We start from the raw sequence: 20,017 nt of genomic DNA on the forward strand, positions 1-20,017 counted from the left end.
CTCCCCTACCTCTTGCAAACCTAATTCTATTTTAATGCCCACTATTAAGATAATGAACTGGGATGGCAGCACACCATCAAATGAGAGAATGTCTGGAGTTTATCACCACTAACTCACACTGCTTGGGACTTCAGAGAAATGCATTCCTTGTAGAGATTTCTTGGGGTGGCTTTTTTTTTTTTTTTTTTTTTGGCTCTTTATGTAAAGCCTGAGGTCAAGACAAGGTCACAGCTATACAGTAATTTAACTTATGATTTTGTTTTCTCCAGCTAGTACTGAAAATGTATAAACTTATTAAGATTTAAGTTACTTTAAATGTCTTAACAAGATACTTTTGTACAATTATTTTTGTAGCCTCTTCCAAAGTGACTAGTAACTGAAATGTAAAAAAGTAGTTAAAATAAGCTCTCCAGAGTCATACTCATGAGATTCTCTTAAGATCCATTTGTACTGCATAATATTAAGAATTAAATATCAAATCCAGAAAATGAGGACATATTAGATTCCGAAATAATAAATTGCTTTTAGTTTCCACTCAGATCAAATCTGATCAGGATGTAAAAAAAATACAATGAAAAGTTTAATAAGGCTCTATTAATAATTAAAGGATCCACAGTCCAGTGTGAATTCTAGTTTGTAAGTCTGCCCACTTCAGAAAGGAAAATAGTTCCTAAAAGCCAAACCATTAAACAGACAGGGACAGGTTTTCAAAACAAAAATGCATGCTTCATAACATTTTAAGATTCTCAATATCCTGTATTTATATGTTCTTTCATTATCTCAGAAGTAATTAAAACAAATAATGAAACTGGAATCTAACTAAAAGGTATACTGTTGGTGCTAACTCTTGTTGGCAATACATATTATATCAGCTCTTGTATATGAAGTCCCTGAACTGCTAATAAAAATATTTAAAACACAGATCTACAACAAATTGTGTTGCAAATCAGGTTATCATTATCTTGTATAATCCATGAAAATTGGAATCATGTGAGCAGAAGGTTAGATTAATTCTCCATTCTCATTATAAGCACAGGTGTAGCACAAACACCATGTGAAATAACCAATTAAAATGAAAAAAAATCTGCTTTTTCATTAGCTGCCTTCACTGCATGACCAATTAGAAAATTATTTAATATTAATATTCTGCATATACCAAAAGTAATTTTCATAGTAACTAATGTAGGTAAGAGAGCAAAAACATCTCTTTATCTATGGTACTGTTCATAATCTGCAGACTCTTAGAGGGAAGAAATTCTGTCTATTAACTTTCTTTTTCCAGACTTTTTAAAAACATAATCTTTTATGGATATGACTTATACTGCTTACCTAAAAATAGGAAGAGCCATTTTTAACAAATGAGAAGCCTGGGCTCAGAGAAATTAAGTCACTTTTTTGAGGTCACATGTTATCAAAAAGATGTTAATAATTTGCTAAATGACACACAGCTGTCAGTGGTAGCAAGCACCCTCCTTTCTGGTGCGGTGACCAGAGCACTGCCACTACTGTGCCACTCATCTAGAATATCCAGACTAAATAGATATATAAAAATTAGCTGGTTTTGAGCCAGTTACCACTGGCAGCAACCCCAGTGTTTAGTTAAGGAATAAGCATGACTGTGAACATTTTGTAATTTAAAAATTTTGGTGGCTGCACTGTTTGTGTATAAAGACAATGATAAGGCATTCAAAAAGAGGTTACAGTGACTTAATTTATCTATATTCCAAAGCTTGTCTCCATCATACTCACATATTCAGACTCCCATAGACTAATTCATAATAATCAACTCAGGTTTGAGTCTATGACTATTAAACTGGTGAGTTCATTTTAAAAAATTACACTTCAGGTTTGGAAAGGCCTTTAATAGTCACCTCGTTTTGTCACTGACATGAATCCCCTGTATGATATCTCTCCCCAAAAAGTACATAGGTAACCTCTGCTGAACTAATACAGCACTCACCACCTTACTTGAGAGTCCACTCCATCTATAAACAAGACTGTTGGAAGATTCTGCCTTACTTGATCAAAATATTTGCATTGATGCAAAAGTAATTGTGGTCTTGCCATTATTTTGATTGGCAAAAACAGCAATTACTTTTGCACCAGCCTAATAGTTTCACCAGTCCAACTCTTTGAAGTACTTTAAACAATTCTAATTTTACTTCCATAGGATAACCTGTCAAATAGTTAAACATAGCCATTATGCCTATAGGTTTCTCCCCTCTCTCTAATCCTTAGGTTAAACATTAGTGATTCTTAAAAAGTGCCTTCTAGAATGTGAGTCCTTCTAGGATCTTGAGTCCTTCTAGGATCTTGAGTCCATCAACATCTGGGCCACTCTGCTCAGTCGAATGATCTTTGCCTGTGTCTTCCTGAAGCATTACAGTGGACAACACCAACGACATTTATTCCAGGCCTGCTCTGATCCCCAGGTAGAAAGCAAATACATACAAAAAATACCACAGCCTCTTAGCCAAGTGCCCACAGGTACTAGATGTTATTTGCTTCTTTTTTTGGTAGCAAAAACTGTTTGTTGTTATTAAGAACACAGATGTAATAAGCTACTGGTAGACTATGTAGATGCCAAAGTGGGAAACCTTTCATTAAAAAACAAAACATAAATAATAACACTGAAAACCTGAGAAAACCTAATCACTTTTTCTGAGCTGTCTAACCACATTTAGTAGGTCTACCTGCAGCTTCTTACTTTTGAAACACTTAATTTTTAAAAATTCAATATAATGAAATATTAGTACAGGATGTAGTAATTTTTTAGAATGCTACTGAATTGCAATTATGATACTTATGTAAACAAGTTATTATTTGGGGTCATGATGGACATATATCTGAAAATAGGTAAATAGCAAAATATTTTATTTTTTAAAACAACATCACCTTTTTGATCTTAGACCATCTCCACACTTGATTCTCTTTATTTTATCATCATCTCATACTATTTTATATGTCCTGTCTTTTTGGAATTATGCTACATACAGCAGAGTCATATTTAGATGGCTTCAGGGTAAATTCAGATACAAAAACATTTTCCTTCTGGGCAAAGTAATAAAATGACATTCTTGCTCCTCCCACTATAAGTCAAACTGAGGTCAGCTCGCCCATCCCTCTATCTGTTTAAATAAACTGGTCCAGCTGTTTGTTTCTAAAATGCCCTTTGACCTTGTATCTCATCCTCCCTGCTTTTGTGACAGAATGCTTTACTTTTCATTGTGGAAGAGTTGAAATTATCAAGAATTCTCTAAACAACTACCCAAAAAAAGAACCTTACATATGATGTGAACTTAAATGAACATAGTCCCTTTTTAAAATCCTGTCATTTTAAGAGGCATGAGTAAAATAGTTATCCTAAGCCTATGTGTGTGTGTGTTTGTGTGTTCAAATATATATCTACATTTATGTATGAGCACATAAATATATATTAGAGATTGAACATAGAAAGAATAGCTTTTTTGAAGAGAAATATAAAAGAGAATGACAAAATTCCATTTGAATATACAATAAAAAAATACATTCTCCAACAGCCACAAAATAGATAAAATACAAATACATATCTATGAAATGCACAAAATCTTAGAATTTTCCATATTGATAAGGCCTCTTTTATAAAGTATGTTAATTTAAATATGTGAGAGGAAACTTTTGCAATTTTACAATTAATGTCCTAATATTATATAGGCTTTAAAACTCAGATATGGAATGTCAGAAATATATAGTAACATGACAGTTTTGCTTACTCATTAAAATAGATAGTTACACACCTGAGTTTAATGGAATATATTTCAAATTTTGCCATATATTGAAATTCTTGAAAAAGTAAACCTTTTAGTATACTTTAAGGTTAGAAAATGTCTTGTTTGCTTTTTCATTTACATTTGAACATCAAGGTTTCTTAAAATCTAGTTTGCGTTGAAAACACAATCTTCTTTTGTGAAGTACTTTTTAAGAACTGGACTCCCTGCAGGTGGTAGAAGACTGAATTAGGAAAAGAATCTTTATATTTCCTTTTTTGTCATAGAATCATGAGTTAGAATTTCTTTTTCTGACCAAACTATCTACAGTCTCAAAACAAAAAGCTTTACAAAGAAAAGGAAGATAATGGGTTTACTCTATAGCTTTATTTCTTGTCCAAATAGAAATCTATTTCTTTTTTACTTGTTGTGTAAGACTCAGTCCTAAAAACGAAAAGAGGAAGATTGGCAGGGGAGCAAAATCTCCAAAACTCTGAGACCAGTATCACCTAAGAATTGAATTTTTTGTAGAAATCTGACAAGGAGAATGGAGAATGGGAAATGACTGTGACTCATGTTTAAAAAAGAAATACAGGAAGTTTTGCTTTGTTCTTTCTTTTTGTCCCGAGATGTTTATTTATCATTAGGCTTTTTTTTTTTTTTTTTTTTTTTTTTTCTATTGAGTTTTTTTTTTTTTTTTTTTTATTTTTTTATTTTTTGGATACCTGAATAGTTTTCTAAGCAAGATCTGGCAGAACAGCTTTTTGAAACTGACCTTTGTCCTTTAGTTTATCCTCCACTCCTTTCCCTGGTCCCTTCCCCCAAAACTGAATTACTAAGTTTAGTTTCCCTCTGTGAGAACCAGGAGGGGTGAGGAGATCATAGTGGGCATCTGTTAGGAGCCAAAACACAAGGTAGTTTCTTAGTTCCACAGGCAACATTTTCCACATACCTTTGCCCTTTTCCTCCCTTGTATGGTTCTCTGTAATACTGATAAAAGTAAAAGAAAAAAAAATTACTTGCTCACTTTCAGAAATGGCATTTTCACCTTTACTCAATTAGTTCTTTTCCTCAGTGTTTACCACTCTACTTACTCCCTGATGATTAAAGGAAGCCCACATTTGGTTATGTTAGCATGCCACAGCCAACTAAGTAAACCACAGAAAATCACAATGGTGTTGCTCCCTAACAATGACATGATTCTGCTTCACCCCCGTAGTGTTTCTCGCCAACTAGGCATAAGTGAATTGTCCGCAGGATAGTGGTGGACATAGGATTACTTCAGAAGGTTACTACCTAGGCACAAAGAAATATCATTTTACAACATCTTCATATACCTAAGAAGCTAAAGTGATCAACTATTAAGAAAATATTTCATTAATTAGTTAGATTGATTAGTGGCAACGTTTTCTATACCTATACTATCCATTAAAGGAAGTGCTGATTATAATCATCTTTTATTAATATTTAGCTATACTTAGGAATATCTACATACATAGTAATAAAAGTTAACACTGTGTATTCTTAAGTGTAAGATTTCTGCATATACTTTTCTTTATTCAATAGAAAATAAACATGCACAGATGATAATTGATACATAATTCATTTTTAGTGATTTCTATAAATATTTTCAAATTTTAGAATTTAAGTCTCATGAAAAATCTTCAAATATAAAGTTTGTCATTGGAAGGTAGTTGTCAAATCCCAGTATTTTGTTATTTTTCTATTCCATTAAATTCCTTGCCATAGCATTTCTTTCATCTATATCATAGTCATTTAAATAAAGTTTTATCTACTACTTTTTTAAAAGTCAGTATCCCTTAACAACTTTTAAGGCACGTTTTATAAACAAACCCTCAGGGAAAGAGTTCTAGTTATCTCTCAAGTAACTCTCTGTTCTTTGAAACCAAAGAAAAAAAAATTGACTTCAAGGTTTGATGGAATTCTTTATTTTAGATTTATATTTACTTTGTGGATTTAATGATCCATAACTGGTGGTTTTCAGGGTCCAAGCCTTCTACACTCCCTTTCTTTGTGAAATAAAATTTCATGAAACATGATTTTAAGACGTTCAAGAAAGTTGACTCATTCTCAAGTCAAACCTTATGAAATCATGTTTTTGGCACCTTTTTCCAGTTTCTTAACCTCCTCCAGGATCCAACAGTTCCAAGACTGCAATACATCATCTGTGAGTCTGAGGGTGGGGGAGGTGCAGAACAGCAGCAGGAGGCGAATGAACAGGAGGGGAAAGGGAGCACAATCTCTCCTGTCCACCCACTCGAGAAACATAATATTGAAATTTGCTCAAATCACAAGAAGTCCATCAATCAGCCACATGAGACGTCTTCCTTCTCTAACAGTGTTGGGGTATTTGCCAAATTACTCTAGGAAGAACTGAGGTTGTCCAACACAGTTGAGGAAATTAATTACATATACAATTACAATTTTCTTTTCTTTTTCCTTTTCTTTCTTTCTTTCTTTTTTTTTTTTTTTTTTGAGACAGATTCTCGCTCCGTTGCCCAGGCTGGAGTGTAGTGGTGTTATCACAGTTTATCAACCTCCACCTCCCTGGCTCAAGTTATCCTCTCACCTCAGCCTCCCAAGGACTACAGTTGGGAACCACCATGCCTGACTAATTTTTGTCATTTTGTTTTGTTTTTGTATTTTTTGTAGAGACACAGTTTTGCTGTATTGCCCAGGCTGATCTTGAATGCCTGAGGTCAAGCCATCCAACCTCCTCGGCCTCCCAAAGTGCTGGGTGTGAGACACTGCACCCAGCCACTAAAATTCCCTTTAAAGCAGCTTGTGAAATGAATCAATCACTAGTTGACAATGATGATGCAAAGTAATAACGAAACTCATATATTATTTTGGGCTTTAGACATTGAAGTAAATTTCAAATAATTCATCACTTGGTATCTATTACAGAAAATTTTCCTTGAAAGCAAATTTTGAAATGATTTCTTTACTCCAAAAAAAATGCGACGACAGGGAGCAGTGGTTCATGCCTATAATCCCAGCACTTTGGGAGGCCAAGGCAGGAGGATCACTTGAGTGCAGGAGTTTGAGATTGGCATGGGCAACATGGTGAAACCCTGTCTCTACAAAAAATACAGAAATTAGGCCGGGCGCGGTGGCTCAAGCCTGTAATCCCAGCACTTTGGGAGGCCGAGGCGGGTGGATCACAAGGTCAAGAGATCGAGACCATCCTGGTCAACATGGTGAAACCCCGTCTCTACTAAAAATACAAAAAATTAGCTGGGCATGGTGGCGCGTGCCTGTAATCCCAGCTACTCAGGAGGCTGAGGCAGGAGAATTGCCTGAACCCAGGAGACGGAGGTTGCGGTGAGCCGAGATCGCGCCATTGCACTCCAGCCTGGGTAACAAGAGTGAAACTCCGTCTCAAAAAAAAAAAAAAAAAAAAAAAAAAATTAGCTGGGCATGGTGGTGCACACCTGTAGTCCCAGCTACTAGGGAAGCTGAAGTGGGAGGATTACTTGAGTCCAGGAGGTGGAGGCTGCAGTGAATCATGATCACGTCACTGCACTCCAGTCTTGGCAACAGAGTGAGACAGGATTTATATTTATATTTAAGTAAATATAAAATATTTACTTAAATGTGACAGACAATTTGCCAAATTTGAGTTTATATAACCTTATGGAGCTAAAAAATAGTGGTTTGCTTAAAGAATATAGATTTAAAATGATCTAGGATAATATTGTAAAACTTCTTCTACTAATAAAAAAGCTAAAATAGCTATAATAATATTTTCAAAGAATAGAAATGTCTCTCTTTAGTTTAATGGCTAGCCATTTTTCATTTAAATTCCAATTTTTCCATATTCACAAAAAGTCAATAAAATTGAATCTAACTAAACATCTCTTACACATTACTGAATAAATGTATCTATTTAAAGCAAATTCTAGTTTTCTGCCAATCTCCATTATAAATTGGATGAGCAGATAATTTGTCATCTAAACTGGGACACATTTGAGAGTGAAGAAGCACTATTAATAATTATGCTGGGCAACAGGCATAAACCATGAGTGTCCCAGGCAAGTGGGATGCATGGTCACCTTAATGATCAAATATGCTTTATTTTCCAAAGAAAGTTTCCCCAAAATGATTAAAAACCCACTTATGTTAGAATGGTGACCACCTCCTGTGTATATCAGGCTGTTTTTCTTTTTTTTTTTTTTTTTAGACAGAGTCTCTCTCTGTTTCACCCAGGCTGGAGTACAGTGGTGCAATTTCAGCTCACTGCAAGCTCTGCCTCCTGGGTTCAAGTGATTCTCCTGCCTCAGCCTCCCTAGTAGCTGGGATTATAGGCACCCACCAACTCATCCATCTAATTGTTGTATTTTTAGTAGACACAGGGTTTCATCATGTTGGCCAGGCTGGTCTTGAACTCCTGACCTCAGGTGATCTGCCCTCTGTGGCCTCCCAAAGGGCTGGGATTACAGGCATAAGCCACTGCGCCTGGCCCTAATCAGGTATTAAAGAATCTTAACTCCATATTGGAGTACCTTTGAGCTCCTTTGTTTCTCTAGGATCTTGCTGTAGTTACCTCAGCTCTCTAAGTCTTCAGCAACCATAAACCTCCAGACCTGGAGTCCCTGCTTATGCCAAGGGAGAATATCTCAAAATTTAGCTTGATTTTTAGTTCCATCTGGTTATGAAATTAGGTTATAGAATGGCACGATGAAGATGATTTGACTTGAATGGAGGCTTGCATCTATTCCTTGGAGTGCTCACTGTGACCTCTGTTTTAATGAGTAAAGTTTGAAACCTAAGCTCTATGTAATAATATATATCAATATGTAACCTGTAGACCTTTAAAACACAAATGGAAACACACTTAAAGGAAAAAAATCTCTCAAATGAAGACAATAACATTTGGAAAATGACATCTTGGAACCTGTCAAATTTTGAAAATGCTTATGATCATCTTAGTCATTTTGAGGGAACTTTTTGCATTTTACTGCTGAGTTGTTGGATTTCAGTGTGACTATCCTTTTATTTAAACATCACTCATAATTATCACAGTAAAACACTAGCCAGGGGCAGGGAAAGTGAGAGCAGTGAGTAGTAAGAAGAATATGAGAACTGAGTGGGAAAACTGCCACTCACTGGCTCTGAGATCTTAGCAGTATTTAGGTGCTGAAATTGGGATGATCAAAGGAAAAGTGCTTTGCAAATTATACGGCCCTAAGACAGGTGTCTGTTGCAATACTGTCATTCTCAGAGATACAAAATGGTACCAAAACTTGTATATGAATGCTTGTAATGGCAAAAGGTGAATATCAAATCCCCATCCACTGATAAATGGGTTTAAAAAATGCCTTATATCCATACAGTGGAACATTGCTCAGCAGTGAAAGAGAATGAAGTACTGATAATACATGCTACAACAAGGATAACCCTTGCAAACATGCTTAGTGAAAAAAGCCAGTCACAAAAGACCACATATTCTGTGATCACATGGTGAAATGTCTAGCATAGGCAAATATAGAGACAGAAAGTAGATTAGTGATTGTCAGGAGCTGTTGGAGAGAGAGATGGAAATATAATTGGGGTAACAGCTAAAGGGTACAAGGCTTCTTTTTAAGGTGGTGAAAATGTTTTCAAATTGACTATGGGGATGATTACACAACTCTGTGAACATACTAAAACTACTGAATTAAATGGTTGAATTGTACAACCATGTAATATGAATTATATCTCAACAAAGCTGTTAAAAATAAGTACATTCTAGTGGATTGGAAGAAGCACTGAACTAGGAATCAGTCGTAGCCCTGCCTTTAGTTAGCTCTGAGCCTCATATATCATATGATGCCTAAATTCCCTCCCAGAATTTTTGCTCTATGGTTCCATAGCACAGGGTTTCTAAAATTGTAATCCATGCTTCCTTTTGATAGGCCAAAAATCTCATATTCCTTTGTTATTTACAATTTCAAAAGAAATAGCATGATTAAAAACAAAATTTAATTCTCAATATGCTTTTTAAATATTATATTCAGTCAAAATGATTGTGACATGCTTCTTCCCCCACCCACTCCCTCGAAGCGCCCCTGCGCCAAGTCCTGAAGATAGAAATCTCTGCCATAACCTACTGTACTTTCCTTTCTGTAAACGGTATTGTCAGGTGACAAGCCAGGGGGCTGGGGTCCTACATCTTTTTGTACACGTTCAATTCTTTCCATAAGCTTTTTCAACATCCCCCCCCCCATCTCCCCGGCCCTTTCCAAGTACATATGAATGGTGACCCAAACTAGGGATCAAATAAAGTCAACCACGACAGATAACCTAGTGATATAGGCCAACAAAACCCTTCAACCTGACAACAAACCTCAAGACTACTGGTGTGCATTTGATTTAGTTAGCATCCTATAATAAAAATACCAAAAGCTTAAATGTGCATGTGCATGTGTATAATTATATGGTGCATTAACTTCTATCTGTAGGCAACATACTGTTTTTGAAAAAAAAAAAAAAAAAAAGTGACTTTATCAATATTAAGCCAGATCTCAGCAAGGACAGGAAATTTATTTCTGAGCTAAATTACATTTAGCTCCACTCACCTCCCATGGACCTGGAAGAGTTAATATATTTGAAAAAGGAGATACTTTTTCCCTTCTTCAACCATAGGATCTAATCTTGTGAGGCATTAGTTAGTTAAGAGGGTAAAAAGGAAAACAGACTTCTCAAAGACGTTGGAACACATTAATATTTTTTGTTTATTTGTTATTGTTCAGGTGTCAGAAGCATGATAGAGTTAATTATTTTCCATATTAAGGGACCAGGCTAAGGGCATTGCAAGAATGGAAATAAAGTAGACAGGAAAATATTAATAATTATAAGGGCATTGAAAGGGACAGCCTATATTTGCCAAAGTTACAAGCATCCATGTTGTTGGAGGGCTTTCTTTCTAAATGTCCTCTTTCCCCTTGAAAATCAAAAACGAAGCAGAACATAACCCTCAGCATCTACACAAAGCTCCTCCACGTTCAAACACCGGAGCAATGCAGACCGGATCTGAGACCAACATTTGCCCTCGGAAACACTTCCTTCCCCCGAGCCTCTGGCTCCACTCCATTTTTCAAGAAAACTGTTTTATTCAACCAGGAGGCAACATTTGCCCCATTTTTTAATATCTCAGGCTGATGTTTTAACCACTCAAAAATGCTGTTTGTTTTCTGTAGGCACAGCCTGAAGCAAGATGATGATGTAAGTGAGAGGAGAGAGAGGGTCTCTCTGGGTACTGCGCTTCCGTGCTTAACGGTTAATCACCCAACACCAGCCTCAGCAACTGTTGACACAAAATAGGTGGAGATCAGGTCTGTGCAAGCAGAAAATACCAGAAAGGCAAACTGTATGTAAACACACTTAAGACAGATTTGACAAGAATAGACCTAAACCTGACTTGCTAGGAAACTACTCATGTCTAAGGCTTCAATGCCCCTCTTAGCCGAGTCTGTTTCCCCTTACAGAGCTTCCTTTGAGAAGACAAAGGGTAACATTTTAAAAACTAAAATACATTTACAGAGGACAGCTGAGACATTTGTCCCCTTGATTCACATAGTGTGAGTTTCAAATCTGCTCTTACATGCAGGATTTACGTAATGTAATAGGGTCCTTCCACGTCTACATGTATACTTGGAGTGGAGCCCAATGAAAGAGGGAGAGGAAGAGGGATGGGGGGGAGAGAGACTGAGAGAGAGAGAGAGAGATACACACACCACAATTCAAAAAGATATTTCTCCTGACCCATAAAACTCATGCAAAGCAGCAAACAGATAATGCTTAAACAGTCTTTTAATCTTATCTAACTGACACCTGACAACCCATTACTTATAGATTATTAATGCACCCACTAAAAAGTTTGTCATGTACAGAATTACTGGAGAAAAAGATTGAATGCCTGAGGAAAAAACAAATTTTGCTGTACAATAACTTCAGAAATTTCGAGCCTATTATCTGTCATGCCCTTCATAGACTCATAGCACACTGCTAAAAACAGCTGATTTATCTTTATTATGAATCCCAAAATGACAGCACACATCTTTTTCATATCTTGTGATAATGTTTAATTTCATCTAGTTTTTATTTTACAGTGTTTGATTTGCTTATTTAAGATGAGGAAAAGTTACAACTTCTTAATTAATTTCTCTGTTTGTCTCTTTATCAAAGTGTTTTTTTTTTTCCTCCCCACTCCTAGGATAAAGCTGGAACAAGAGTTTCAGAACACTCACTTGATTTCTCTTTGATTCACATTAATACACAGTCTAGACTATTAGAGCCGGAAGAGTCCTTTGAGTCCTCACTAATTAGTCCTACCTGTCCATTTCAAACCAGAGGACACTGTCACCCACATCTAAGGAGTGGGGATAAGGGATGAAATGTTTTGATTGCAGTGACCTTTCCCTGTGTTTCCCCTTCGCATTCTCGCCCTGTGTAAACTGTATGTTGTCATGAGGCTTACAGAAGGATTTGTTCCTTAGCCACCTGTGGATGGGGTGTAACCAAGCTCTTCCCCCTTGACCATGGTGCCTCTCAGCCCCTCATCCCCATGTCCTCTCCAGGAAAATGGGAGTCAAGTCCTGCTCCATCGGGTTGCCTAACACACAGCCTCTTGTTTGCATTTCTCTGACCAGATACTTTCAGACACACTGAAAACAACAAGTCTGGTTTAATTAGGATTTGCAACAAGTTGTGCTGACCTACATACCATGTTGAAAGTCAACCAACAAGCCACTGGCTTCATTGCCTTGAAAGGAATCATAGATATTCAGAAACATCAGGTCCCTCCTGGGTAAATCAGTCTCTCCAGTCACTCAGCTCTGAGCCTCACTTGAACCCCAACCCTACGGGCCCTGACATACTTCCTCAGGTTGTATCAGCTGGCTGGCAGCTTCCAGCTCGTGTCTTGTCCTCCTAAGGAGCTCTGCAAACTGCCTTTGAATGCTGGCTGGGGGAAAAACAGTGATTACACAAAATTATATTTGGACTTTCAAATCCACCCTTCCTATATCCCAGACCTTCGTTTCTTTTCTCACCTAGACTTAAGGCCCCATGGTAGAAGGGACAGGGTTTTTCCAGCCCGCACAGTGGGCCAACGTGTACCCTTTCATAAGGAGCTTCTATGTGTAACAGTATTAACGATGTGATTTTACACAGTGGGGAAAAGCTCTGAGTAAACTTATGGTGTAAAACTTAAAACAAAGTATATTTAACAGACTGCAGAGTCATTTTCAAAGAAGACTGTTTGTTGGAAATTTTTTAAATCGGCAGAAAAAAAAATCAGTGTCTCTGTTGAACTCTAAGACTCTCTGACATGACAATACCTGAAGGTTTCTAAATTCACAGCTCTTTTCCCTGCGAGCTATTTGCTCAGCTTTCTTAATAATACCCTGCCTGTCTGGCACCCCGCCAGCTCTGTCTCAGCCAATATGCAAGCTAAACAATTTTTGACTGATTTCAATATTTTCTTATGAGCAACTAGACAGTATTTTATGTAGTGAGTATTACTGATTGCTATAATCTAAGCCCAGAGTAAGTGCCTGTAAAGGTAATATTATTAGAATTGACACTCAAGGTGAAAAGCATAGCAATTAACCAAAGCTTGAAGAACAACAACCCATTCTGAAATGTTCTGGGGAGTTCTTCCATTTATATTTCTCCTTCTTTTTAAAATACTGCACCTGTTACTCCATTGATCAATTGGGAAGTATACTTTAAATGTAGGTTACACTTCAATTCTCAAGGGAAAAAGTTAAACCACCTGCTTAATACAATTCCTTTTTGTGTGTGAAGCTGTTCCATCCCTAGGTGATTCCTAGGCGAGGAAAATCACCATACAGCCCGCACTTTCATTTTGTAGTTGAACAGCAAACAAGTGACCCAGAGCTTCTTGCATCGTGCACTGTTTTTTTCTTTTTTTACATCTGTTTTCCTTGCTTTTGTGTCATGCCTCTGTTTAGCTTTATTGACAAAACAATCTGTGTCTAATATTTAAACAACATCTGTAAAATGTATTATTAAATTATGTTGGAAGAAAAAGCAGAACGATTCTATGAAGCCCTATGACCCCCATTGATTTTTAGATCACAGAAGTTGAAAGGATAATTTGTGAATGTTTTAACATTTACATCTAAACAGGTACCTATATTTATAGAATCTTTGATTACTTATAAAGGTATTTGCTACATTATTACCATAACTCAGAAAGAAACTTGACCTTTAACAGTTGAATCTGTTTATTATAATAAAGGCGATCTTATTTTTAAAAAATAAGTTTACATTTTTACTTGCCAGTGGCATAAATCTCTAAGGATAACAAACTTTTTTCCCACTAGTAATAAATGGGAAGTGATGCCTGAATGATTTGCAGTTTTGAAAGCAATAAATGAAGTAACTAGGAAAATCTGGTATGAGCACTAAATCTAAGAAATGTAGAGTATGATAGTTCTGAACAGTGTCATCTTGGCTGCTAGGATGCAACCTGGAATTTTATATACCCTATTGATGGAGAATGATTTTTCTCTATCTATAAATACTGTATTTCATATACACTATATATTTTGCACTTAAAACCCATATTTCCTTTTCAGAGCATAAAGGAATAATCATTTAATATCAGGCCTTAATGGGAAAGTGTTTGGAAGAGGAATAGTAAACAAAGAAACTGTAAAATTTATTCAATACACTCTAGGCTAAAACTCTGCTGAGGCAGGAGGCAACTAAGGCATCCAGTAAGTATGACACAATCACCAGAGATAAGTTTTCATCACAGCGAATTCCCAGGTCTGCAACATTGGTATGATCACGTATAAGGGAATTTTTATCTGACCATTCTACACTCACACTTTCAATATAAAAAATTTAAGTTGGTCTCTTCAGGAGAAAAAACAACCAAGGACTGATTGTGTGTGTGTGTGTGTGTGTGTGTGTGTGTGTGTGTTTTCCTGTAAAGTTCTACTTAAATACTTAAAGGTCTAAATAACCATGTAATCACAAAATTTAAGATGTTTCTACTTAAATTACTAAAACATTCAGCATATTGATAATGTTTGCACTGCTGATATAACACAAGCATTTGTTACAACCACCACAACAATAAAAAAGCAAAAAGACAAAAGCCCCTAATGGTATTATTTATCATTTTTGGATAAAATTATAATAGGGAGCAAGGGACCAAAGAAGGAAGAATATATAAATCTATGGTGCGTATTATGTTTCAAAAATGATTACACTTTTAAATCTATCACAACATACTATGCTGAAATATTTAGGCTACTAGTTATGGAAGTTGATATTTAAAAAACATGCAGTTACATCAAATAATTTATGTAAAAATATTTTACTGAAATATTTTTGCATAATTGCCTCAATTCTCAAAAAAATTATTGGCATAGACTTAGCCTACATTGTCACATCTAATAAATTTCACATTCCATCCTAGGGCCCAAATGCTATAAGTACTAATGCCAACCATTTTAAGATTCTTTCTTTCCATTTTTATTCTGACAATTGGACCAAAATAATAGTTACAATGAGGCTCCTTTCATTCCAAATTTTCTCTTAATTAATCTCATCAGTCTTATTGTTTTACTTTTAAGCACTCTCTTTGCCTTTCTCTCCTTAAATCCCATGTACGTTAAGCCTTAGCCACTTGAGGCAGATAGTTTATATCACTATATCAATTCGAGGAATGTAAAATTAGTTCAATGATGAAGTGAAAGAACAATTAAAATGTGGCAAACTTCTTGTCTATTTTACAGTCAAAGCCTAACTTAAAACTGGATGAGCCAGGGTTTCTATGGCATGCTAACAACTAGATTGTGAGTTTGTATTTTTCACTTACATATTATATATTTTGATACATTATGTTGCTGCCAGTAATTATGACTGATCTACACTCAACCTGCCCTTCAGCGTTTTATTGAATTGCATTTCAACAGTGACTCATAGTTCATACAAAAATGTACATGTGTGTTAACAAGTTTTAAGAAATCCAAGAAGGAAGACACAGATGTTTAAAAGTTGTGGATACATAGATGAAAGGGAAATGCAGAAATACTAATGATGACATTTTCAAAATTATTATTCTTAGTTGGAAATAACTTGGACTGATGCTCTGTATAGATAAGATTAAAAACATTTTTTACAAAATATGTTTGTGAGCTGGGTGCAGCGGCTCACGCCTGTAATCTCAGCACTTTGGGAGGGTGACGTGGGTGGATCTCTTGAGCCCTCAAGTTAGAGACCAACCTGGGCAACATAGCAAAACCCTCACCTCTACAAAACAAAACAAATAAACAAACAAAAACTAATGGGGCATGGTGGCACATGCCTGTACTCTCAACTACTAGGGAGGCTGAGGCAGAATAATCACTTGAGCCAGGAGTTGGAGTTTGCATTGAGCCATGTTCATGCCGCTGCACTCCAGCATGGGCAACAGAGCAGGACTCAGTCTCAAAAACAAAAACTAAAACTAAAACAGGAAGAAGTTTCCATAAAAATTAATAAACTATTAAAAATTCAAATCAAAGGGCCTGGCGTGGTGGCTCACGCCTGTAATCCTAGCACTTTGGGAGGCTGAAGTGGACAGATCACAAGGTCAAGAGATTGAGACCATGCTGGCCAACATGGTAAAACCTGTCTCTACTAAAAATAAAAAAAAAAAAAAAAAAAAAATTAGCTGGGTGTGGTGGCGTGCACCTGTTGCTAGCAAACTCCACTCACGGTGGAGCTATGGGAGGCTACTTGGGAGGCTGAGGCAGGAGAATTGCTTGAACCCAGGAGGTGGAGGTCGCAGTGAGCTGAGATGGCGCCACTGCACTCCAGCTTGGCAACAGAGCGAGACTCCGTCTCAAAAACAAATAATAATAATAATAGTTCAAATCAAACATAATATTATCATTATTTGTCAAACTGAAGAAAAACAATCTCTCTTACAACTTTTAGTTACTGAAGGGACATTTTCTATAGCAAACAAACTTTTAAGTGTTGAAACCATTGCCAAATGCAAAGCACTGAGGTGTAAGCAAAAGCCACTTCTAACTCCATGTATATATCCAAGTAGAAAGAACCCACACACTGCACAAAGTGGCAGTTAAGCACAGAATTGTGTTTCTGTCCCAAATAACTAAGTAGAAGCTATTTTTAAGTTATATACCTGTGCAGAATTGAATAACAATGTGAAGTTTAGGGTAAAGTCTGCATATACTTTAAAGATTATTTTAGAGTATGAATTAAAACTTTTTTTTAACATCCTTTCTCTCTCTTCTAGTTACAAAACAAAAGTCGAACTGTGATCATTGACTGATTAGGAAGGTTACTCTCTGGCAGAGATTGTGTATAGAATCTAAAAAATTGTGTGTATATATATTGCTTGAAGTCACAAGAATGCCTTCCTCTTCCTGCATTCACAGGAAATATCCCATAATAAGGTTATCCACCCACAGTAAGCAACTTGTATTGGGATTTGTTCTCTGGTAACTGTGTTTATGAGTGGAGTTTGCTAGCAACCCTGAAGAGGAAGAGAGATGGCTCACACAAAAGATCCCCTGAGTGATAGCACTTTTGGGTTTCTTAACTAGAGAGCCTGTCCTGCCACTCCTTTGCGAACAGGAACACTTCCCAGGGAAATGTGACATTTGTGAAGCCTCCACTGTATTAAAACTGCCTCAACATCAGTTTTAAGTTTTAAAATATAGGTATATGAATTTAGATGTGCATGAAAAATTGATGGTATTTCCTATAATATTGTCCAGAACCATTTGAAAGTTCCAATATGTAGTATTAACAGCCTTGAAAATTAAGACACAGTAGCAGGTAAAAATAGGCAAACAAAAACCTCAGCAGCCACACAACTCCTAGTAACACATTTAGATGTAGTATGCCTCTTCTTGGCTTACCATCCCCTGATGAAAAGGGCTGCAAAAATTGATCTCTCAAGGCTGCAGTAAGGTCATAGAAATTGATAACCCTTACAAGCAGTGCTTATGTGAGTCTGTCTGTGTCTTGCAGATAGTGCACTTTGTAAATTAATCCTCCAAAGGCAAATATATTGTAAGTAGCTTGTTATCTCTAAAATACTAAATTGAAGAATACATGGGATTATATTGACAGAAATTACATTTTCTGTAATGGGGTTTAATATATCTGAAATCTCTCCCAAAGGCTCCCAGGCTCTCTAACAGAGAAGGGTCTGTTAATGTAGGTGCAATAGACATCAAGAACAAATTTATTCACCAAAATGGATTAGGCCATGTAATCAGAGATTCTGTAATATTAATCTTTGACACTTATTGAACAGAAAGAAATACTTCTGTCTGCAAACTGGCATTCCTAGTTCTCCCCTTCCCTAACCCAGGCTTTGGGCCTTTTCTGGATTTTACTTCAAAGAGGATAAGGTTTCCCCATCATAAACACTAATCTAAAAATATTAGGACAATTAATTAGATACACTTACTTTTAGAGGATATTGGATTTCGATACCCTTCAAATATGACACTAGCCCTGGGTGATTATATGAAACCTGGCTTTCAGCACATTCACAAAGGGTAATAAATCATACTTTCTCAAAGCCTCATTGCCACACTGCTGTACATTAAGTCAGAATATTGTTGGCTGGTACTTGGTACATAATCTCAGCTTCGCCCCAAATCAGGAATTTACACTTTATTTAGAAACAGTATTGCAGAGCCCTCAGATACCAAAGGTTTGGAATAGCCTCAAAGAGAAACATAAATAATTTCTTCCTTTCAGTATTCCAGAGATAAGAGTAAAGGAGAGACTATCCTTGAATTCATAGCCCTAACGAAATCTAACTAAATTTAGTTATTCAATGAATTTAAATCTGACTGATATGTGATGGTGGATTTTCTTGTTCTGTAGAAAATAGGATGATATCATTCTATCGATTACCCTGAAGCAGGGAAAAAAGCCATAGAGAGAGAGACATTTACAGAGCCATAGTGAATGCGAATTACACACATACTTATACTACGCATAAATTGTCAACTTATAAAGGAGGTAGAAGGCAATACCATGCCTTATTTCCCATACTAGCAAATGTTCTCACATATCAGTCAACAGTTTGTTTTCACTTTTGGATCAACAAGCCACCAGGGAAAGCAGTGGCAACTGGGTGTGTCTTCTTCATGCAAAACATGAGCTGCAGGTTGCCAGAGGGGGAAACAGATTGTGTGTAAACACAAAGCCAAATTACTTACCAATTGTTCACTTGAAGGATGGTGAGTCCCGTGTCTTGTGCCAACTGCTTTTTCTGTTCTTCAGAAGGGTAAGGGTGCTGAAAGAGAATAAAAAAGATATGTGTGCATCAGGTAATGTTTAGGCCATTTTGTCAAGAGCCTAAGTGTCTCATGAAGTCTATAATTAAAGGTAAAAATGCTGAGGTGTGTCACTCTTATTAATGGAATACTATATCATCTAATTAATGGCAGTAAAAGACAAGCCAATTACAAAGATTAGTGAAGTGTATAAATAGCTACTTAGGATACTTGCAGAACCTTGATACTGAGTTTATCCTTTAACAGGTTTATTTGTTGCAAACACAGAAAGTTTAGTATAATCTTCACTGTATTTTATAGGATTAAAATAAGGACAAGCTGACCCATTTGGACCAACAATCTCAGCTGAGGTCCCCACCGTGGCATTCTCCCTCTAAAATACCATATTGCCAGATGCAAATATCAAAACTAAAGTGGGTGTTATTAAAACACACACACACACACACACACACACTCTCTCTCTCTCTCTCTCTCTCTCTCTCTCTCTTCATTTTAGCTCTTCAGCAAAGCCCAAACAAACAAAATTCAACAATGCTGGTTTCCATATCTGAATGTCAACACATGCTAAGATTCTGAACACAGGCCAATATAAGGTCAAAGACCAGCATATTCTGCATGTTAAGAACAAGCCCAGCTATGTTCCTCAAGAGTCAGAGTAGATAAAAGTATTACAGGATTAGATAATAAAGTGAAATTCATACCTTCCTGTAAGAATCTTTGGAATTCTACTGAAATTAGTTCTGGTACAAAAGCTTTCTGTTCACTAATGAAATATATCTAAATTTGAAATACATATTTCTAAAGCTTAGGGGAGGAGCTGAGAATGTGGTTTCCATCTATAGAGACATTAGCTTGCTTGAAATACTGCATCTCAATATATTCTCCCAAGATAAAATTCTTCTGAGAGTCAACCCTCTATTCTATTATGAATAGAAAAGGGCACCCCCAATCCTT

At 36.3% G+C, this 20,017-nt stretch overlaps 1 protein-coding gene across 4 annotated transcripts in view; it reads right to left on the reverse strand.

The window, feature by feature from the left end:
• MEIS1 (Meis homeobox 1) overlaps positions 1 to 20,017 on the reverse strand; it is a 139,455-nt gene that overhangs the window by 5,777 nt on the left and 113,661 nt on the right. For all 4 annotated transcript variants that reach the window (XM_032291931.1, XM_032291933.1, XM_032291934.1 and 1 more), the window contains exon 9: positions 18,986 to 19,062. In XM_032291931.1, the coding sequence (XP_032147822.1) occupies positions 18,986 to 19,062 (77 nt within the window). The remainder of the gene's footprint in view (positions 1 to 18,985; positions 19,063 to 20,017) is intronic.

This window comes from Sapajus apella, unplaced genomic scaffold (genome assembly GCF_009761245.1).
Source record: "Sapajus apella isolate SASKATOON/1434 unplaced genomic scaffold, GSC_monkey_1.0 scaffold26, whole genome shotgun sequence".
NCBI lineage: Eukaryota > Metazoa > Chordata > Mammalia > Primates > Cebidae > Sapajus > Sapajus apella.